The sequence below is a fragment of the Scyliorhinus canicula genome, chromosome 1, assembly GCF_902713615.1.
Source record: "Scyliorhinus canicula chromosome 1, sScyCan1.1, whole genome shotgun sequence".
In the NCBI taxonomy this organism is placed as follows: Eukaryota; Metazoa; Chordata; class Chondrichthyes; order Carcharhiniformes; family Scyliorhinidae; genus Scyliorhinus; species Scyliorhinus canicula.
In genome coordinates, this window is record NC_052146.1 from 262,671,881 (window position 1) to 262,695,565 (window position 23,685).

At 42.8% G+C, this 23,685-nt stretch overlaps 1 protein-coding gene across 3 annotated transcripts in view; it reads left to right on the top strand.

The window, feature by feature from the left end:
- The window catches only part of ubr2 (ubiquitin protein ligase E3 component n-recognin 2), a 185,761-nt gene that overhangs the window by 111,440 nt on the left and 50,636 nt on the right, over positions 1-23,685 (top strand). For all 3 annotated transcript variants that reach the window (XM_038812572.1, XM_038812581.1, XM_038812563.1), the window contains exons 16-23: positions 10,428-10,489; positions 15,430-15,540; positions 20,116-20,181; positions 21,086-21,208; positions 21,382-21,445; positions 21,793-21,917; positions 22,609-22,661; positions 22,753-22,855. In XM_038812572.1, coding sequence (XP_038668500.1) covers positions 10,428-10,489; positions 15,430-15,540; positions 20,116-20,181; positions 21,086-21,208; positions 21,382-21,445; positions 21,793-21,917; positions 22,609-22,661; positions 22,753-22,855 — 707 coding nt within the window. The remainder of the gene's footprint in view (positions 1-10,427; positions 10,490-15,429; positions 15,541-20,115; positions 20,182-21,085; positions 21,209-21,381; positions 21,446-21,792; positions 21,918-22,608; positions 22,662-22,752; positions 22,856-23,685) is intronic.

The following is a 23,685-nucleotide window of genomic DNA, read 5'->3' on the forward strand; positions in this document are numbered from 1 at the left end:
CCAAGGTCGTTAAAATTCTTAGTAATTAAAAACAAAATTACCCATGTTACATTAATTGGAGTTGAGTCAGCCAAACATCCTCCAAGGGAGCCCCTGAGATTTTGCACAAACATGCCAAACTCTTGCATTACTTTGGGTTGTTTTTCTGATTGGTTAACATTTAAAAATAAATTTTAAATCCTAGTTTTGATTTGTTCAACTATGCCGCAAGATTTCACATTTTAATATCAAAACAAACTTTTTGTACATAAAAGAAATAAAACGAGCACTCTTCACTTAATAATATGCTTTATAAATATGTATGTTCTGCACTCAGTTTTGCTTACATTCCCAATAATTATTCTATAAGACACATCAATCTTAAAATTATTTACTTTACTGATTACCGTTCATATATCTGCCACAATCCTCTGGAAACTATCTTTAAATCTCCTCCGTTCCAGCTGTTCTCAGTGGTAAAATATTAATTTGCTATCTTTTGACCGGATGCCTTAGTCCTTTGTTGTGATTACTTTTCAGCACTTTCATGCTAACCTGTTGGTTGCTTTCTTTGGCACAAGACTCGAAAAGCCCAGTGTAGATCTGACAACTAGTTTTAAACTAGATTTTAAACTAGGCAATCATCAAACTTCTGTTCCCTCACAAAATTCAAACTGAGATTAAGCCTCATCCACATTCCACATGTTTAATGATGAAGTTAGATTGTTACACTGTTTATGCAGGCCTACCAAATTATAATTTGCTTTGGGGACACTTAGTGAGCTGCAAATCACACAAGGCCCTTACAGCAACAAATGCGAACGTAAGAACAAGGAGCAGGAGTTGGCCATTTAGCCCCTCGATCCTGTTCCGCCATTTAATAAGATCATGGCCGATGTGACAGTAACCTGAAATCTGCATTCCACCTACCCCCAAGAACCTACCACCCCGTTGCTTAACAGGAATCGATGCACCTCTACCTTCAAAATATTCTAAGACTGCTTCCATCCCCTTTTCAAGGGGAGAATTCCTAAGACTCGTGGCCCTCTGAGAAAAATAAATTTCACCTCCGCTTTGTTTTAAATGGGCATCCCTTTTTAAATAGTGACCTCTAGTTCTAGATTCTCCCACATCCACTCTGTTGAGACCTATCAGGCTCTTATGTGTTTTCATTTCTGAGTAAACACCCAGATAAATTGAAACCATAGAACTGTCCGAAGCTCCACCCATCTCCAGGATGATGTAGCCCACTCTGGGTTGTGCTCAAACTGACCTTTTAACTTCATTAACCTCATTTATAATTTATTTTCTAATTTGATGAAGTGAATGGGGATTTCAGCCTTCCAGGGTTTACTGATTGCCGTTCAACTATTTTAACTCGACCTCCCAAAATGAAAACCATTTTCTGGACAAACTCTTTGCAAGCATTTGAGGCGTTGCATCTCTGGGTTTTGGGCTAATTAAGCTCACCTGCTACTTTATAGAATCATAGAATTCCTACAGTGCAGAATGAGGCCATTTGGCCCATCTTTCTGCACCAACCCTCCTAAGAACCCCCCCTCCTCCTGTAACCCCTTGACACTAAGGGGCAATTTAGTATGGCCAATCCACCTAACCTGCACATCTTTGGACTGTGGGGGGAAATTGGAGCACCCGGAGGAAACCCACACAAACACAGGGCGAAAGTGCAAACTCCACACAGTCGTCCAAGGTGGAAATCGAACCCGGGTCCCTGGCGCTGCGAGGCAGCACTGATGAGCACCGTGCCACCCAAATGATTTTATGATATTACTGTACTAGTTGTTAACTCCTTAAGGTAACATTGCGCAACCTTTTAAACATACTGGGCTCCAAGCTTGCTTTAATTGCATTTATCTAATTTTTTTATGGTTAATTCTTTCTATTAAGAATTAAAGTTTATATTCTAAAACTGAAAGGTAGATTCTGAAACACATGAACCATGATCATAGAATCCCTACAGTGCAGAAGGAGGCCATTTGGCCTTTGAATCTGCACTGACCTTCCGAAGAAGCGCTCTACCTAGACATACTCCCCTGCCCTATTACCGTAACCCCGCACATTGACCATGGCTAATTGACCTAACCTGCACAACTTTGGACTATAGGAAGTAGCACCCACAGGAAATCTTTGCAGACATGGGAGAATGTGTAAACCCCACACAAAAAGTCACCCAAGGCCGGAATTGAACTCTAGTCTCTGTCACTGTGAGGCAGTATTGTTAACCACTGTGCCGCCGTGCTGCTCACAAATAAATAACATTTCCCTTTTAAACATGTGGATCATGTGCAGCACGTTAGCTCAGCTTGTTTAATGTCGCCTCAGCTCAGTTTATTATTAACTCTTTCCTTTGTCATGTCAGGGGTTTGCTGCTCCTTCAGAATATTTGCTTGACTTCTTCCTGTGGACTTTGGTGATTGACAATCCTGATTTGTTGTCATTTATGACTCCAACTCTTTGCCACACCTCATTCTGCACATCCATCATTGCAACTGCTTGATGGCACTTAAAGGTTTTTCACTATCTGGGAGAAAGTTGCACAAAACTCTACAAATACAAGCTGTTCACTATCAGTGAGTGCCTTTCCCTCAATGATGCGAATATGACTCGTGCCATATAATCCAATTTTGCCTCCATTACATGTACTGAAAAAAAAGAAAATAGGGACGATGACAAGGGTTTGTACAAGAATAATATGACAGGAAATAATGTTGGGTATATTTTATTGCCTGATTGGTGCAAGTGCTTGTTTTGTTCTTCCTCATGTTTCAGTAACCCAAATAGAACCCGATATTTACTTGATGCAGTCTTTTCGATAATAGGCTTTGGATCAGTTCAATGTCTGGTCAGTTGTGATTCCAGGATATTTATGATATGGGATTTGATAATGCAGGTGCCATTGAAGGTCAAGTGAAAGCATCTGAACTTTATTTTGCTCAGGATGGTCATTCTGCAGCAGAAGATCATATGATGAGAATGGTACCTGGCATATGCTGTTGATAAAGCAGCTGACTATGGGTGTGTTGAGGCAGTGGTGGGAAACCTGGGAAACGTGTGGCCCATCTGGGTCCTGAGTGCGGCCCACAAGACATTTTGTTAACTATTGCCCACGCACAGGATTGCGACATTCCGCAGTTTTTCATCTGCTGACTTTTTTTTCCTATCTATTATTGTAGTGATGCTCACATAAACCAAGGGCAAGTGAGGTGCATGCTGATTGCACACAATATTAACTGAGGTCATGTGTTCCCAATGCATCCTAAGTATAAATATTTATTTTGGTTTTATCATTTGAAGTTGATTACAGTTCTATTAATAGATACATGATTCAGCATGTTCTATAACTAGATATGAAATATTCAACGTGCATTAAATTTATTTAATCTTATTCATGGGCCATGGTTAGTGAACAAGCTGGATTTCAATCTTGCAGCCTACTGAGATAAAGGAGGGCCACTCATGCTCACTAGCCGTGGATCCGCAACACTGTGCTGAGGCCCTTTAGTCGAGGTGCAAATGCATCAATGGCTTGTGGCTGTGACTGACGAGCATCAACAACTTGTGTTTATAGAGCTCTTCTGACATAACAAAACATCCCCAAGGCACTTGACTAGAATGTTTTTAAATAAAAGCCTTTTGACAGTCACAGAAGGAGATATCAGGACAGTTTGTCTGAAGCTGGGCCAAGGAGTACGTTTTAAGAGTATTTTGAAAAAGAAGAGAATGCTGGACTGGCTTAGAGAGGGAAACCAAGCTGAAAGCTTGGCTGACAATGGAAAACCTGATAATGAGGGGAAATACACAGGTCAGAAATGGCAAAAAGCCACTCTCCCTCGCGGGGAGAGTCCAGACGATCAAATTGAACGTACTGCCCAAGTTCCTCTTCCTGTTTAGATCTATTCCGATCGACATCCCCAAGGCCTTTTTCAAAGCGCTGGACAGACTAATCATGGCGTTCGTATCGGGGGGTAAAAATGCTAGGATCCCAAAGAAGGTCCTACAAAAAACAAAATCCGGGGGGGGCTAGCCCTCCCAAACCTACAATTCTACCACTGGGCGGCAACAGCCGAGCGAGTAAGGGGATGGATCCAGGAGCCAGAGGCCGAGTGAGTGCGTGCGGAGGAGGCCTCCTGCATGGGGACCTCCCTCTGGGCCCTCGCCACGGCAGCACTCCCATCCCCACCCAAAAAAAACACTCCAGCAGCCCAGTGGTGACAGCCACCCTCCAATCCTGGAAACAACTGCGGCAGCAATTTGGCCTGACCAAACCCATCTGCAACAACCATAGGTTCACACCAGCACTGACTGACGCCACCTTCAAAAGGTGGAGGCAGGACGGAGGGACACTGACAGTCAGGGATCTATACACGGACGGCAGGATCGCAACACTGGACGAACTGACAGAGAAATTTCGGCTTGCAAGGGGGAACGAGCTACGGTATCTGCAGCTCAAAAACTTCTTACGAAAGGAGACAAGGACGTACCCAAGACAGACACTACTGGAAGTCCTACTGGACGCAAGTATCCTAGATAAAGGGAACTGTAGCGACATGTATGACCGACTGGTAGAAAGGGCCGACACAAGAAAGAAATGGGAGGATGACCTGGGGATTGAGATAGGGTGGGGACTCTGGAGCGAAGACCTGCATAGGGTCAACTCCACCTCCACGTGCGCAAGGCTCAGCCTGACGCAACTAAAAGTGGTACATAGAGCCCACTTAACAAGAAACCGTATGAGTAGGTTCTTCCCGGAGGTGGACGACAGATGTGAATGGTGCCAAAGAGGCCCGGCCAACCACGCCCACATGTTCTGGTCTTGCCCCAGACTTGTGAAGTACTGGACAGCCTTCTTCGAGGCTATGTCAAAAGTGGTGGGGGTGAGGGTGGAGCCATGCCCGATAGTGGCGGTCTTCGGAGTTTCAGACCAGCCAGATCTATTCCTGGGGAGGAGGGCGGACGCCCAAGCCTTTGCCTCCCTGATCGCCCGCCGTAGAATCCTGTTTGGCTGGTGGTCAGCAGCACCACCCAGAGCTGCAGACTGGCTGTCCGACCTCTTGGAATCTCTCCAAATGGAAAATCAAATTTGCCATCCGAGGGTCAGACGACGGCTTCCACAGAACGTGGGAGCCATTCATGCAATTGTTCCGGGACCTGTTTGTGGCCAACGAACAAGAGGAAGAATAGTCGGGTGGCCAAGAATCAGGGGGAAATGGACGGGAATCGGGGGGAGGTAGCCGGGGGGGGGGGGGGGGGCGGTTATGGGGGTTTGTTCTCATGGTTTTATGGTTATTTATTTTTCTTGTTAATTTATTGTTTTTGTATTGGAGGGGAGGGGTTACTGTTTTTCTCTGTTGTGATAAAATTTGTTGTTGAAAACTTGAATTAAAATAATTCCAAAACAAAAGGAAGGACAAAGCCGCAAGCGACAGTCTGATGGCAAGCTAAGGCCCAAAACCAAATTGTAAATAAATACCTATAAACATGTGCCTCGGCCATATTGGGGAATGTAAAATATGTATGCCGGTTAAAGGGGGTGCCCACAGTTGTTATTATGAAGATGCTTACCTGTAAATACACATGTTAATTTTTGCGTCTTTGTTTCTAATAATTTGTAATTTGTTGGATATAAAATATGAAAACTCAATAAAAAAACATTTCCAAAAAAAAAAAGAAATGGCAAAAAGCAGAGATCTCCAAGGCTCGTCAGGCTGGAGGAAGCTACATTGGAATTAAATGAGTTGACTGTGCGCCAGTATCTAGACGGACTACAATCATATGCTCCGTATTTGTGGCTGGAGATGCCTGTAAACATGTTAACCGTGTCTCATGAACTGTGTGCGTTGCCCCACCATAATCCAGACGGAACTTCTTTATCCCTAAACGTGCCTGATTCTCTATCACCACGCTCAGATGATGTGGTGGGGCCTATCAAGCTTTGCTGTGATCCATTGATTGTGGAACTCCTTAATTCTGTCTGCAGTGTGCTGAATTTGTTGTTTTGTGTGCAGGTAGTATAATGTATTTATTTTGCTAGATTGGTATCTTGTTCTGCAGTGTGTCTGGTGTTGCTCCTGCAGGCCCTTGGAAACTCTACATTGAAGCAGACTTAGTCTCCTCTGATTTGATAGTGGAATGAAAGATGCACCAGGTGTTGAAGTTGTAGGTTGCAGTGGTAAACAATTGTTGCTGATGGTCCATAGAGTTTCACACCCATTTTGGGCTGATAGATTTGTCTCTGTCAAGTAGCTTGGGGGTTGCATGTCACTACCTATTGATCAATAGCTATGCTATGAAGACAAAATGAGAAACAAGAAGTCGGCAGAAGAACTGTGTAGTATAGTCCTTAAAGTTATGGATGCCTAATGAATTATGTCATTTGAAGTTTTGTTCGGATGGAAGGTGACACTATTAGTCATGTTAATTTCAACTGGCAGAATTTGAATTGCAAACTAATGATTTGCAGACTTTGATTCCAAGTCATTGAGGTTTATTTATGATAAGGATCGTCATTCTTGGACTGACTGTTCTCCCCAAAGGTGATCTCGCAGTTTTGTTTTAATCAAAGTTTAATGCGTTCTTTTTTAAAATCCGCAATCAGCATTATGTAGATATGCACACAAGTGTCTATTTGGATTAAGGAAACTTTAGCAAATATTTGTTGTGTCAAAAGAAGGCCATTGAAAACTTGGTGGCAAAGCAGCATATTGTTATGTCTCATTTGTATCACATGGTGGATAAAATTCTGGAGATCCGGTTGATGGCTGTTTTATTTGTTCCATGCTTAATTCTTGGGGTTCATTTCGTGAAGGATTAAAATTGGTGAATATCAATAAGCAAAAAGAACTTGGAAAGGAGACAGATGAATGCAAGGCATGTAATGATAGAATTGGGAAGCTGGAAGCAGTGATTACAATTGAGAAAGTTACATTGTTGAAAGATCACCCAGTGCAGACTAGGAACCAAACATTTTGGGTTGTAATGTTTTCTTGAAGAGATGGGTAGCAGGAAGCAGTGTATTCCAGAATTAGTTGAATTTGATTGTTCTAGACTTCATAGGACAAAAGAAAAATACTACAAAACCTGGAAAACTGAAATAATAACAGACAATGCTGGAAATATTGAGCAAGTCAGGTAGTATCTGTAAAGAGAAAACCGAATACATGTTTCAACTCTGTGACCTTTCATCAGAACTAATGAAAGGTCACTTCTCTCTTCAGATGCTGCCTGACCAGCTGAGTACTTCCAGTATTTTGCATATTAATAGACAAAGTGCAGAACTTTGGCAAATGGATTTCAACAGAGTTAAGTATGAGGTCATCCACTTTGACCTAAAAGGGATAGGTTAAAGTATTTTCTAAATGGTAAAAAAATTAGACACAGTGGATGTTCAAAATGATTGGGGGGGTCCACGTGTATCTCGATTGTTAAAATGACATGGTCAGGTACAGAAAATAACCAAAAAGAAAATGGAATGTTGACCTTGATATGTAGAAGACAAGAGGACGAGGAGTTGAAAGTCTTGTGCAACCAGACAAAGTCCTAGTTTAATTCGCCCACAATTAGTTAGTTAGATCACAACTGGTGTCCTGTGCAAAGCTGAACACAGTTCATTCAGCCAATGGTATTCATACAACAGAAAAGGGACAAGGGAAAGGAGGAGGTAAAGGACAAAGACAATAGACAAACTAAGAGTTCTTCTTTCTCGCGAGCCCGGAATCAAAGGCCTAAATGTGTATTCCTTCAGAGAGGTTAGCCAACTGAAGCTGATACTAGGTAATCACCAGTTTTCCAGTAGCCCTGACGTCCACGATGGGAGAAGCACGAAGAGATGAATTAGGTAGTAGGCCCTGGTACAGAAGTTCAGATGGTCCATTAGAAACAGTGTAGATGAGGGCTAGGCAGGTTAATGTTTAACCCATTTCACCCATTAAGTTTACCAGAGGTTTTAGTCCCCTTTGCCCTTGCTGACAGATCGTTTCTGTTGGCTAGGGCTTTGCCTCAGGAATGTAAAGGATTATTTGTGCATTTCTTTCGAGTTCGATTTCTGCAGTCAAGGGCATTAGCACATGTCTGAAGATAACAAGTTTGCTGTGGTTTCCTGAAGGATAGAAATTCATTTTGTGTTGCCAATCATTGCTTTGGTCAGTGTAAATAAAGCCATTGTCTATCATGTTTAAAAAAATAATTTTATAAAGAAGCCAAGATGATATAGATATAAATTTTCTTTAATGTCTGCTTGGCATCATAGGCAAAGGGGAGCCCATTGTGGTTGGGAGGGAGAGGAAGAGGTGAGAGCAGAAGTGAAGGAAACTAGAGAAAAGGCAAAGGCCATCTATCTCACTGGAGGGGAATCCTCAGTTGAGGGAACAGGAAGGCATATTGAAAGGTATGGAAGGTGTCATCGTCAGATCAGATGCATCAGAGATAGAGCAACTTACAGAATGAAATCAAGATGGAGGGAAAATCTTATGAGGAAAGGCTGATGGACTTGAGGTTGTTTTCGTTAGAGAGAAGAAGGTTAAGAGGTGACTTAATAGAGGCATACAAAATGATCAGAGGGTTAGATAGGGTGGACAGCGAGAGCCTTCTCCCGCGGATGGAGGTGGCTAGCACGAGGGGACATAGCCTTAAATTGAGGGGTAATAGATATAGGACAGAGGTCAGAGGTGGGTTTTTTACGCAAAGAGTGGTGAGGCCGTGGAATGCCCTACCTGCAACAGTAGTGAACTCGCCAACATTGAGGGCATTTAAAAATTCATTGGATAAGCATATGGATGATAAGGGCATAGTGTAGGTTAGATGGCCTTTAGATTTTTTTTCCATGTCGGTGCAACATCGAGGGCCGAAGGGCCTGTACTGCGCTGTATCGTTCTATGTTCTATGTTCTAAGTCCTGACAGGAAGTGAAATGAAGATGGCTGTGGGAATCAGTGGGCTTCTTTATTGGTCAAAGGCCTATTCCCAGAAATGGAGATAGAGATGGACCTTGTGGATGTAAAGAAGCAGTGGAAATTGGAAGCACGCATGTTGACATTTACCAACAAGTATTATGAGCAGGAAGTGACACTGCTAAAGTAATTAATGGACTGCCAAAGGAGGTGAGGGAGGGGACCTGAGCAGGATACAGATTGTTTCACATATCTCACGAAAAGACAACTATAGCTAGCAATCTCATGGGCTCTCACAGCAATACTTTTTTGATTTGGAGGAAGTCAGTGGAGTCAAAGGAGATGTTATTCAATGTGAGAGGGCAGCGAGGTAGAAGAGGGTGGTGGTGGATGTCGACTGGTTCGGCACCCAAGACATAAGCAGACTGTCTTTAGATTGTGCAGTTCATGGATGGAAGGGACTGGGCAGCCATGCTGACAGGTTTTAAAAAATATATATTTATTTATGTTTTAAATTTAGAGTACCCAATTAATTTTTTCCAATTAAGGGGCAATTTAGCGTGGCCTTTCCACCTATCTTGCACATCTTTTTGAGTTGTGGGGTTGAAACCTATGCCAACACGGGGAGAATATTCAAACTCCACACAGACAGTGACTCAGGGCTGGGATCGAGCCTGGGACCTCAGTGCCATGAGGCAACAGTGCTATCCACTGCACCACCGTGCTTCCCTTGTGCTGACAGGTATATGGGGATGGCCAGCATACTGGAAATGGTTCCAGTGGTAGAGAGAGTTGAAAGAGCTGTATATGGAGGTGGGAGGAGACTGGGCAAGGGGAGGAAAATTGAGTTGCGATAGGATGAAATCTGTTTCATTGCAAGTACAGACTGTAACAAATGGTTAACCAGACAACAATAAAATGTTGGAAATGGTGAGCAGGTCTGGCAGCATCTGTGGAATGAAGTGTTAATGTTTCAGATTTATTACCTTTCCTCCGAGCTGACAGTTCTGTTTGTGGACCGTGGGAAGGGAATGGAAACATGCTGTGCTAGGTTCGGGGACTAATAGGTTGGAGACAGTGAAGGGAAGACCTCCGGATGAGATTAGGTCAGTCACAGTCGGGGAAGCAATGGCTTGGTGATCGGTGTTAGGGTTATGGGGGAGTTGGGAGGTGTTGTTTCACCAAATAACAATCGCAACAACCTTTCTCAGCCAATTTAGTCTCTTGCTAAATTAATTGTTATTGGCTATTTGTCACATCTATGCAATCTAAAATGAGCCTTCTGTTTTGACCAATTTTAATTTATACCTGATGCAAACCCTTCAATGTAGCAAATTGTGGCACATTATTAGGCATTTCTACGATATCTGTGACGGCAAATTTTATTGCTACATAATTTTGGTAAACAAAACTGGAACCATGTTTCCAAAGCACTTGTTGGATCTTGAATCATTTGTTTTAATTTCAAGTAAAGCTTGAGATTCAGTGAGATACCTGTGGTTGAAGAACAGTGATCCAGGATTATTTCACTTTTTCATTTCAGGCCTACATGTGCTTTTAAGCAAAACTGAAGTGGCGTACAGGTTTCCAGAGTTGTTGCCCCTCGTGAGTATGTTGTGTATTTTGATATGTAATTGAGTAAACTTTATTTTTAATATAGCTGGAGATAGAAAACATCAAAACTAATCCTACACCTGACATATTAATCAGTCATAGGATCATAGAATGGTTACAGCACATAAAGACATTCATGTCTGTGCTGTCTCTCTGAAGGAGCAATTCACCTGGAGCCACACCCCCGCCTTCTCCCAGTTGCCCTGAACATTCTTCCTTTTCAGGTAATTCAGTGCCCCCTTGAATGCCTCGATTGAACGCCTCATTTGAACCTATCTCCAACACACTCGGGCAGTGCATTCTAGACCCTATCTGGATTAGATTTGTTTATTGTCACATGTACCGAGTTACAATTAAAAGTATTTTTCTGCGAGCAGCTGAAACAGATCATTTAGATCATGAAAAGAAAATACATAATAGGGCAACAAAAGGTGCTTTCAGATGGAGTTGGAACCTCCACTCACTGTGAAAACATTTTCTTCTGTCTCACCATTGCTTTTGCCTATTGCTTCAAATCTGTGCCACCTTGTTCCTGATCTTCCCCCAATGGGTGCAGTTTCTTCCTATCTACTCTGTCCAGGCCCCTCATGATTTTGAATACACCCATCAAATCTCCCTTTTTAAAAATAAATCTGCAGTATCCAATTCTTTTTTTCAAATGGAGGGGCAATTTAGCATGGCCAATACACCTAATTGCACATTTTTTTGGTTGTGGGAGTGAGACCCACGCAGACACGGGGAGAATGTGCAAACTCCACACGTATAGTGACCCGGGGCCAGGATTGAACCCAGGTCCTCGGTGCCGTGAGGCAACAGTGCTAACCATTGTGCCACCATGCTTCAAATCTCCTTTTAAACTTCTCTTCTTCATAAACAGTCCCAACCTCTCCATCTAGCTAGGAAACTAAAGTTCCTCATCCCTGGACCATTCTCGTGAATCTGTTCTCTCTAATGTTTTCAAACCCTTCTTAAAATGTGGTGTCCAGAACTGGGAGTTATTTTCCTTTGAGGCTGAGCCAGTGTTTTTCACAGGTTTAACATAACTTGCTTGTTTTTGTATGCTGTGCCTTAATTGATGAAGTCCAGCACGACGTATGCTTTATCTAACCTGGCTCTCAACCTGTCCTGCCACCTTGAATGATTGGTGCACATATGCACCAGGTTCCTCTGCTCCCACACACTCTTTATAATTTTACCCTTTATATTGCCTCCCCGATTTCTTCCTATCAAAATGAATGCTTCACACTTCTCTACATTAAATTTCATCAGCTTGTTTGCCCATTCTACCAACATGTCTGTGTCCTTTTGAAGTTCAGCACTATCTTCCTCACACTTTGCAATACTTATACATTTTCCATGGGCGGCATGATGGTGCAGCAGTTAGCACTGCTGCCTCACGGCTCCGAGGACCCGTGTTCGATCCTGGCCCCAGGTCACTGTCTGTGCGGAGTTTGCACATTCTCCCTGTGTCTGCGTGGGCCTCACCCCCACAACCCAAAAATGTGCAGGGTAGGTAGATGGGCCACTCTAAATTTTCCTTTAATTGGGGAAAAAAAATAATTGGGTACTCTAAATTAAACAAAAAGGTTTTGCAGCGTGTGATAATTTTGAAACTATGCCCTGCACACCAAGGTCTCGGTCATGAATGTGTACCAGGAACAGCACGGGCCCTAACAACAACTTCAGGGGTACTCCACTACAAACCTTCCTCCTGTCTGCTGATCAGCCATTGACCACTACTCTTTCCTGTCACTCAGCAAGTTTTGTATCCATGTTTTTACTGTCCCTTTCATCCCATGCGCTATAACTTTGCTCACAAATCTATTGTGTGGCATTTTATCAGTTGCCTTTTTGGAAGGCCATGTACACCACATCAATAGTTTTTGCCTCATCAAAGCTCTTTCTTAACTCATCAAAACCTCAAGCAAGTTAGTTAAACACTATGTGCTCAGAAAAAAGTCTGTGCTGTCCTTAATTAACTCTCATCTGTCCATTTTGTGATTAATTTTGTCCTGAATTAGGGTTTCAGAAGCTTCCCTGCCACTGAAGTTAAACTGACAAACATGCAATTGCTTGGCTTAAATCTACACCCACTTTTGAACAAGGGTGTGACATTTTCAATTCTTCAGTCCTTTGGCACCACCTTTGCGCCTGAGGAAGAGTGGAAAATTATGGCTGGTGCCTCTGTAATTTCACTCTCACTTCTCTCTGTATCCTTGAATGCATCTCATTTGATCTAGGTTCTTTATCATCTTTAAATAGAGGTAGCCTATCTAATACCACTTGTTTATTTATTTGAAACCTTTGTCTCTGAACTACCTCCTCTTTCACCATGACCTGTGCAACATCATCTTCCTTGGTAAAGATGGATACAAAGTATTAATTTAATACTTCAGTTATGCCCCCCTTCCTCCCTGTACAAATCCCCCTTTTAGTCCCCTATGACCTTGCTCCTTTTGGATTCCCTTTCATGTTGACCTCCAGTCTCTACTCATACTATCTGTTTGCTTCTTTCATTTGCTTTTTCAATTCCCCTCCAAACCTTTTGAATTAATAGTTTCAGATCTGTTTGGACATGTTTGTTTCCATCATTTGATCTTAATTCTTTAAATTGATTGTTTCCTACTTTACATTTTTTTTCCCCCCGGGATAAACTTAAATAAATAATATCCTTTGACTTTAAACATAAGTTTGCACATTTACAATAATTTAGATTTCACTTCATAAGGAGCATTGCTGCCTATCTAGATCTTTTGATATGGGTGGCACAATGGTTAGCACAGCTACCTCACAGCGCCAAGAACCCGGGTTCCATTCTGACCTTGGATGACTGTCTGTGCGGAGTTTGCATGTTCTCCCTGTGTCTGCGTGGGTTTCCTCTCGGTGCTCCAGTTGCATCCCATGGTTCAAAGATGTGCCGGTTACGTGGAGGGGTAGCACAGCGGTTAGCACAGTTGCTTTACAGCTCCAGGGTCCCAGGTTCGAGTCCTGGCTTGGGTCACTGTCTGTGTGGAGTCTGCATGTTCTCCCTTTGCGTGGGTTTCCTCCGGGTGCTCCGGTTTTCCCCCACAGTCCAAAGATGTACAGGTTAAGTGGATTGGCCATAATAAAATTGCCCTCAGTGTCCAAAAAGGTTAGGTGGGGTTACTGGGTTACGGGGATAGGGTGCAGGCGTGGGCTTAAGTGGGGTGCTCTTTTCAAGGGCTGGCGCAGACTCGATGGGCCGAATGGTCTCCTTTTGCACTGTAAATTCTATGATTCTGTTATTCAAGAGTCATGTTATTCAAGGAGGGTAATGTTGTTTGAAATTAATTTGTGATGGATGTTCAAGGCCATGCTTTTCTAATGAACGGTACCCCCAGGCACTCACTGTTAAACTCACTGGGAGAATTACTGGTTAGCACAGAGGAGCAGAAGCCCTTGCCAAAAGATATTTTCCTTTGCCCCATCCTCTACCTCAAACAAAAGCATATGAAGACCAGCTGTAATGTCTTGCTGCTACTGAGTTTAACTATTTTAGTACAAGCTAGGCTTCTCAGTGGGTGTGCATTAGCGACTCACAAAGGCAACTACCTAAGCTCTTGAGGAGTTGTCAAGATTATTTTCATCATTTTATATATTCATGACAGAATTTTGTCTGAATCAGCTACACAAAAATGACAATCCAAGCTTTCAATGTTGTAGTTATAATTTGAAATTAATCTAACAACTGTTTTGAAATACATTTTGGCTGTTCAGCAACTTGGTATTAATTTCAGGCTGCCAGTGGTTAAGTGTAAAGCGGTATGACAGTATGGCCATTAATTGCTTGTCATAAAGTTGTAAGATGTATTCCACCTCAGCGGAGAAAAACTGGGAAATGCACTGTCCTGCAGATACCTTGTCCTATTCGCCAGCTTGGCAAAACTACTGAAACTAGTGAGGGATATGTTCTCCGCTCAATTTCTCCCACTTTCCCAGAAGATGGCATGAGTGTAATGGTGAGAATCAGCTAGCTATTAAGAGCCCTAACAAACATAATGCATTTCAAAATCAGCATATGAGGAAAAGAGCCGCACGGTGGCGCAGTGGTTAACGCTGCTGCCTCATGGCACCGAGGGCCCAGATTTGATCCCAACTCCGGGCCACTGTTTGTGTGGAGTTTGCACATTCTCCCCATCTGCATGGGTCTCACCCCCTCAAACCCAAAGATGTGCAAGGTAGGTAAATTGGCCAACTTAAATTGTCCCTTAATTGGACAAAAAAAATCGGGTACTCTAAATTTAAAAAAACTATGAAGAATTATGACTGCCTTGTTTTGTCTTGTCATGAGACTTAGTCCAAAAATATGGAAAATTTTTACCCGCAGTTCTTAGAAATATCCTGAGATTTTGTGCATTAATTTTCTCTGAAAATGTGACAATGTTACATATCTCAGTACATGTGAGGTAAATAATTACCCACTTGCTTGAGGCTATCAAAATAAGTAAATTCACCAAAGTCCCAAATGCTTTCCCCTTTGAAGGAGAGAGCTGACTGGTGGTGATTTAACCTGAGGATCACCAGCCCTCGGGCGAGGGGTAAGGTTACGAAGGTGGGGCCTTCATGAATAACCTCAGGTGGTACGGGAATTGGCAACTAGTTTGTGATGAGGAGTAAGACCAACAGCTTGAGGCTATAAAGTGGTCTTGAATGACAGAAATTATTTAGTTTTTCGATGCTTTAAGTTTTGTGCAGCCCCCTAGGATAGGTTCAACACCAAAACTGATTTTCCTGTATAGACAAAATAAAATGAGACAAAGCTAGATTCTATTTTCTCTGCAAACGCCTTTTGTAATGTATTTGTTTCACTTTAATCAGCAGAAACCTGTAGAGGCTATTTCTTCAGCTGTTAATGCTTGATCTTTTTTTCTACTTCAGTAGCTGACCTTTTTTAAACCAATTGTCCACAGAGTGAACTGAGCCCACCATTGTTAATAGAGCACCCTCTTCATTGCATGGTGCTGTGTGCACAAGTACATGCTGGAATGTGGAGGAGAAATGGATTCTCCCTAGTTAATCAGGTAAGTGTCAATCAGAGCATTATTTAGATTATATTTGAGAGTAATATATGTCGAACATTTTACAATCAGACTCTGTAATGACAAATATTTCAGTTACAAATATTAAGCATGCTTCAACTTTTACATTCAACTGATATAACTGATATGGCAAATGCCATAGCAGACTACTTGCATAGCTACAACTTTTAATAAAACTCTTTGGCTGCTTTCCAAGTGCAGAAAAGCAGAATATTTTTTAAAAGACATGAAACTTGTAAATCTTGATGTTCTGAGAGACTTGGGTGTACTCGTACAAGGAACATAAAAGTTCATATTGCAGGTCGAGCAATCAATTAGGAAAGCAAATGGCACTTTGGGGATTGAAGGACACAAATAAAGAAGTCTCACTGCAATTGTATTGCACTTTGGTGAGACCACACCAGGAATACTGTGTGCAATTTGTATCTCCATATTTATGAAGGATACACTTGGATTGGAGGTAGTACAGTGAAGATTTGCCCCTGGGGTGAAGAAGTTGTCCTCTGATGCAAGATTGAGTAAATTGGATCTATATTTTCTGGAGTTTAAGTGAATGAGAGATGATCTCATTGAAACATTCAGAATTATGAAGCGGCTTGATAGAGTAGAAGCTGAGATGTTGTTTCCCCTGTCTGGGGAATCTCAAAAAAGGATAAAGGGCCAATTGTTTGGGATTGAGGTAAGGGGGAAATTATTTGCGCAGAGTTGTGAATCTTTGTAATTCTCTACCTCCAGGGTTGTGGAATACTCCATCATGGAATACATTTGAGGCTGAGTTAGAGGCATTTTAGTTTTACAGGGGATCAAAGGATATGGGGATCAGGTGGGAAATTGACTCAAAATCAACCATGATCATATTGAATGGTGGAGCAGGCTTGACGGGCTGACTGGTCTTCTGTTATTTCTTGTGTTGTATTCTGAGGATTATTATGCTCACAAACTTTCCTTGGATTTCTTTTTCTTTTAATTTTATTTTTTTTCTCCTCATTTTCAACATTTTCATCAAATACACAACAAAAGAAAAACAAACAAAATACAAACACAATAACAGCTCTCCAAACAAGACCAGCACCCCCCTCAATATACATACTAAGACATCCTCTTGTGCGTCCCAGGTAAAAGAAAATTAACAGTCAATCAGTAAACAGTGCAATCAAAAAAACAATAACCCTAGAATCCCTCACCTCCCTATATTCAATGGGAATCAATTTTCAAAAGTGCATAATGAACAGCCCCCATGAATTATAGAACCCTTCCTTCAGGCCCCTCAGTTCAGATTTCACCTTCTCGCGAGTCAGAAATTCAAGTAGATCTACCCGCCAAACTGAGGCACTTGGTGGAGAAGCTGATCTCCACCTCAACAGGACCTGCCTCCGGGCAATCAGCAAGGCGAAAGCTGAAACATCTGGTCCCACACCAGCCTGCAGCTCGGGCTGGTCCAACACCCCGAAAATGGCTTCTAGGGACAATGGTTTCAAGTTCACTTGTAGCACTCCTGAGACGATGCTTAAAATCTCTCTCCAATACTTCTCCAGCTTCGGACAGGACCAAAACATAAGTACATGGTTTGCGTGGCCCCTCCCACATCTTTCACATACATCCTCCACTCCCTCAAAGAGTCGGCTCATCCTTGCCGTCGTGAGGTGTGCACTATACAGCCTTCAGCTGTATCACCCTAACTTCGCGCATGAGGTTGAGGAATTCACCCTCCGGAGCATCTCACACCGCAGACCTTCCATAACCTCCCAGAACTCTTCCTCCACTTGGCTTTAATCCCCTCCATGGACACCCTGTCCTCCCCAAAAATCCTCCAGTAGATTGCCGACACCATCCCTTTTCCATTTCCCCTGCTGTCAATACCTCTTCCAACAGCGATGGGGTCAGTGCGATCAGGAAGCTCTGAACCTCCTCCCTAGCCAAGTCCTGAAACTGCAGGTACCTAAACCCTTCCCCATGCCCCAGTTCATATTTCTCTCCCCACCTCTTCCAACCTCACAAAACATGCCCCCAGGAACAGGTCTTTAATATCCTGATCCCCCTCTCCTCTCATCTCCAAAAGCTCCCATCCAGCTTCCCCTGCTCAAACCTGTGATTCGCCCTGATTGGCATCTCCCCAGACCCAGCCAAGTGTTGCCTCAACTGCCACCAAATCTTCAGTGGCACCACCACCACCGGACCTCCAGACTGCTTGCCCGGGGCCATTGGAGCGCGCTCAACCCTGACCCTCTACACAGACCCTCCTCCATGTTAACCCACCAGACCCCCCCCCCCCCCAAACCAATTCCACCTTTTCCGCTTTATCCGTCGAATAATATGTGCCCTGACTTCTCCCCATATTCGTAAATCTCTCCCTTCTCCCGCCTCAGTTGGCATACCACCTTCCCCGTAGAGAACTGATCAAAGCTAGCCTGAAGCTCCCTTCTTCTGTCCAAGAGGGTTGGATCTGCATCCCCGCGTACGTCCTGTCCACCTCCAACATCTCCTCTATCAGCCTACGACGCTCCTCCCTCTTCTCTTTATCCACCTTGGCCTTAATTGATATCACCTCCCCCCTCACTACCGCCTTCAGGGTCTCCCATTCCACTGTCTGCGATACTTCCCTGTACAGTTAAAATATTTTTGTTTTACTCTCCTCCATTTTCACGTTTTCTCCCAAATTTACACCCACCAATAATCAGTAACGAAAAGTCACCAGTAACACATGCAGTCCCCCTTCCCCCAACCCTCCCAACCCCCCCTAATGTTCGATGTGATCTAATTCTCGAAAGTGCATAATGAATAACGCCCATGAATTTTAGAACCCCTCCATCCTTGCCCTCAGTTCAAATTTGACCTTTTCAGCGTTAAGAATTCCAGCAGGTCCCCCCGCCATGCCAGGGCACAGGGTGGAGAGGTTGATCTCCACCCTAACAGGATCCACCTTCGGGCGATCAACGGGGCGAAGGCGACAACATCTGCCTCCGTGCCCGCTTCCAACCCTGGCTGATCCAACACCCCAAATATGGCCTCCTTAGGGCCCGGGTCCAGTTTCACGTGCACCACTTTAGAGATTACCCTAAACACCTCCTTCCAGTAATCCTCCAGCTTTGGACAGGACCAAAACATTTGAATGTGGTTTGTGGGGCCTCCCCCGCAACGTTCACATGTCTACCCCCTCAAAGAGTCGGCTCATCCTTGCCCTTGTAAGGTTGCGCCCTACACACCACCTTCTGCTGTATCAGCCCCTACCTCGCACATGAGGTGGAGGCGTTTACCCTCCGGAGCACCTCACATCAGAACCCCTCCTCCATACCCTCTCCCAACTCTTCCTCCCACTTTGCCTTGATCCCTTCTAGCGGCGCCTTCTCCTCCTCCAAAATAGCCCCGTAAACTGCCGATACTACCCCCTTCTCCAGTCCCCCTGTCATCAGCAACTCCTCCAGCAATGTGGAAGCTGGCTCTACTGGGAAGCTCTGTATCTCCTTTCTGGCAAAGTCTCAAACCTGCATGTATCTAAATATTTCCCCCTGCTCCAGCCCATACTTCACTCCCAGCTCCTTGAATCCCGCAAAACGACCCCCAAAAAAATAAATCTTTTAGTGTCCTAATTCCTTTCTCCTACCATCTCTGAAAATTTCCATCCCACTTCCTTGGCTCAAATCTATTCCCTGTACAGTTAAGGCCCACATCACCGTCCCGATTTTCTCACAGAAGCTTCGGTCGCTCAGCAGCCCACATCCATTCTCCACTCTAGCCTCTGTGCTACCTACCCCCTTCTCCAGGACCATGTCCACCCAATGCGGTGCGTGTCCCGATAACGCTATCGCTGAATACTCTGATCCCCATATCCCTGCCAGCAATGCCTTCCCGACTACGAAAAAGTCAATCCTCGAATAAACTGTGTGAACTTAGGAGAAGAACGAATACTCCCGCTCCCTCAGGTGCAAGAACCTCCCTAATGAAGGAGCTGCCATGGAATCCGAAGGCGAGTGATTCGAAACAAACCTGTTGGACTTTAAACTGGTGTTGTAAGATTTTTTATAAGTGAACATGAAGTTGGTTTATTTCTAAGAAGCTACATTTTCTTGTCAGTGTGCAGTCATGACGGACTGGTATGATGAGGGCTGATCAGTTTCCTTCTATGTTGTAATTTCACAACATCAGCATGGCTAATTTATTCACTTCAATTCATTGCAAAAAATAATTGGTTCAGATAGGAGAAGATTATCAACATGAGAGTGTCTTGGAATGTCTCATTATTTTTGAATGTCCCCTTCAAGAAATAAGTAGTCAGGTACCAAATTATTAAATATGAAGAGATGTGCTTCCTGTGGTAATATTTCTCTTTTGCCATTGAAACAATAATTGCACTTCAATATGACAGTGGTGATAGGTTTCCACAATGCAATGAAACATTTTGAATATTTTGTCAATATGAACCAGAGGAAGGAATGGTGTGTTTCCGAAATAAAGAACCAAATCATTTTAATTATGGCACAGATATGGAAATTTTGCCGTAGCCATCAAACCAGAAAACTGTCAAATATTTTACTTTAGTTTTTTTGCTCTCTCCTCCAGATCTATTATTATCACAATGTGAAATGCAGAGTTGAAATGTATGATAAAGACTTAGTAATGCTCCAGGTAAGAAACTTCATCCTAGCTGAAGTATGCACATTTATTGTCCAAAGATGGAAGGATTGAGGTTTCAGACTGTTAAGCTTTTAGATTAAATGTTTGATCGTGTGTAGTTATTTGGAAAGTTTCCTGGGTAGCTTGAAATAGCATTTACTTATTTTAAATTTGATTCTTGACCTTGTAGTTGGTGGCACTAACTTTTTGAATTTCTTGGATGGTTTGTACCAACTTGCACTGTTCACGCCACATTTCTGATCAGAAACGGATTATTTGAGTTGTCTTGTTAGCTCATGGTCCAAGTAACTGATCAAGCCTCTATTTCAAATGGCAAAGATGGATTATGTTTATTGTGCTCCTCCGGAAACATCTTCTCAAACAATTTCTCTATCTAATATACCCAACCCTGGGCAGCAGTGCTACTTCCTCTTCTCATAGAATTTACAGTGCAGAAGGAAGCCATTCGGCCCATCGAGTCTGCACTGGCCCTTACAAAGAGCGCCCCACTCAAGCCCACGTCTCTACCCCACCCCCGTAACCCAGTAACCCCACTTAACCTTTTTTGGACACCAAGGGCAATTTAGCATGGCCAATCCACCTAACTTGCACATCTTTGGACTGTGGGAGGAATCCAGAGCACCAGGAGAAAACCCACGCAGACACGGGAAGAAGGTGCAGACGCCACACAGACAGTGACCAAGCCGGGAATCGAACCTGAGATCCTGGAGCTGTGAAGCATCTGTGCTAACCACTATGCTACCGTACTCTCCTGTACTAATTTTTTGACAGCATTCTAAATGCAATATTATTTCCATTTATTCCATGGTACTGTTACATTGATTTATACTGCACATGGATGACCTGAGTTTAAGAACAATTGCAAACATTTCATGATTCCTTTTATATTTTTCAGGCGGGAGCTTCGATGATGGATCCAAACCATTTTCTCATGATTATGCTTTGTCGATTTGAGTTGTACCACATATTTAATAGTCTTGACTATGGCAAACGGTTTAATTCTGAACACACCAACAAGGTGAAGTTGGAAAGGCTTGTTTTCCAAAACAATTATGTCATCAATGTATTTCTTTTTGTCTTTTAAATTTGTTGGAAGTGTAAAAGTCTTTCCCTAAGTTGCAATATTACAGTTGAAATTTATATATGAGGCTATTAATTGTTCTGTATTTTCTATCAATTTTACATGTCCAGGATGTTCTGCAACAAAACAATACTCTAATAGAGGAAATGCTTCACCTGACCATGATGGTTGTTGGTAAGGCGCACATTTTTTTGAATCACGATTGTAAAATCTTTTCTCGGAATTGGCATCACTTGTTTTCTATTTAATCAGCCTGACATCATGAATGATAGAAGGGATTATCTAAAGGTGATCACAGACTGCGGTTGTATATCTTCTGTTAAATAAGATGGCCTTAGTGAATGTTGAGAAGATTGCTCACATGTTTACTCTTTTCGGGAATAGTATCTGGTGTGAAATTGGTACATGGAGTTTTGATGGAGAAAGAAGGTTGGTTTAATGCCTAGCATAAAAGAAGGTTGGTTTAATGCGTATTTCTCATTGCAATTTTGGCCTCTGTTGTTTATTTCTTTGGGTCTTAGGCGAAAGATATACTGCTGGAGTGGGTCATGTGTCTGCTGAGGATGAACTCAAACGTGAAATTGTTCATCAACTTTGTATAAGACCAATGGCACACAGTGAGCTGGTTAAAGCATTGCCTGAAGATGTGAGTATAATGTTTGCCCAGTGGTTGATAATATTGACAATATTGCACTCGATCTCAAATTCTTCCTTTCTGGGATGATATTGAGAAGAGTGAAGAAAGCACTCTGTTATTTTGGTCTGAACAATGCAACTAGCACCATCCCATGAACAACTTATGTGTTAGGTTTTTGATTTTCTGTTGCATCTGTTTTAATTCAAAATTCACCCCGTTCGCCTCCTTTATGCTGTTGCATAAAATTCTGCATACTCAACTGTAGAGGCAGCAGCAAATCAGCAGCATCCAATTGTTAGTTGGTATGCCACGTATAAACAGATTTAGCATGGCCACTGTATCCCATTGACGAATGGGAGCACTGGCCTGTTGCTCCTGATGTCAACCAGATGTCACTGACACTAGGAGATTCGTCCCATCAATATTGTGCCATCAATGCCACACCATTTGTTTTGCAAGCGACCCATTTAGTATATACAATTATCGCATTTTCTATTGAATCTTTCCAAAATATGTAGATAACTAAACGCACGTGAATTTGAGGTATGTACTTGTTTCTTTCTGCGGTACCAAATTAAGTTGTCCAGATTAGGATACTCAACATTTAATACCTGTTAACCAAAAAACCTACTATCCTTGTTTTTGTTTATTTCCTGATCCATTCTACAAATGCATTCTGCTAATTCATTTTTTCTCTTAGGAGAACAAAGAGACTGGAATGGAAAAGGTTATTGAATCTGTAGCTTCATTCAAGTAAGTATAGAACTGAATGTGAAATATTGCATTAGTTGGATAGACCTTGCATGTCTGCTGGCACGTTAATTCCTTTATTTTTCCATCACAGGAAGCCAGGTTTAACAGGAAGAGGGCTTTATGAACTAAAACCTGAATGCACCAAGGAATTTAATGTTTTCTTCTACCATTATTCTAGGGCTGATCAATCTAAGGTAAACTATAATTAAACAAAAAAATAAGGTGGGATGTAGAGTATACACTTCATCTATGCTTGAATATTATAAACTAATTGATGGTATTAAGTTGTGTAAGCTAAGTGTTATCTTCAATATTAATTCCAAAGCATGAAAAGGGGAAAATACAAAGACCAAACCCTACAGTTCTCAGCATGAGAAATTCCCCTCTTCTAACTCATGCATCCACTCATAGAAACATAGAAAATATCCCACTTGCGCTTCCCCTCCATACTCCACGGTAGCACAGTGGTTAGCACATTAGCTTCACAGCTCCAGGCTTGGGTCACTGTGCGGAATCTGCACGATGTACTGTTCTATCTTCTCCCCGTGTCTTCGTGGATTTCCTCCGGGTGCTCAGGTTTCCTCCCACAGTCCAAAGATGTGCAGGTTAGGAGGATTGGCCATGATAAATTGCCCTTAGTGTCCAAAAAGGTGAGGTGGGGTCACTGGGTTAGGGGGATAGGGTGGAGGCGTGGGCTTAGAGCACTTTACAAGAGCCGGTGTAGACCCGATGGGCCCGATTCTGCACAGTTAATTCTATGATTCTATGATCCCTTTAGCCGCAAGGGCCATGTCCAGCTCCCTCTTGAATATATCCAACAAACTAGCCTCAACAGCTTTCTGTGGTAGAGAATTTCACATGTTGACAAATCTCTGAGAGAAGAAGTTCTTCCTCATCTCAGTCCTGAATGGCTTACCCCATATTCTTAGGCTGTGACCCCAAGTTCTGCACGTCCCCAATATTGCGAACATTCTTCTCGCATCTAGCCTGCCAAGTCCCATCAGGATTTTATATGTTTCTATGA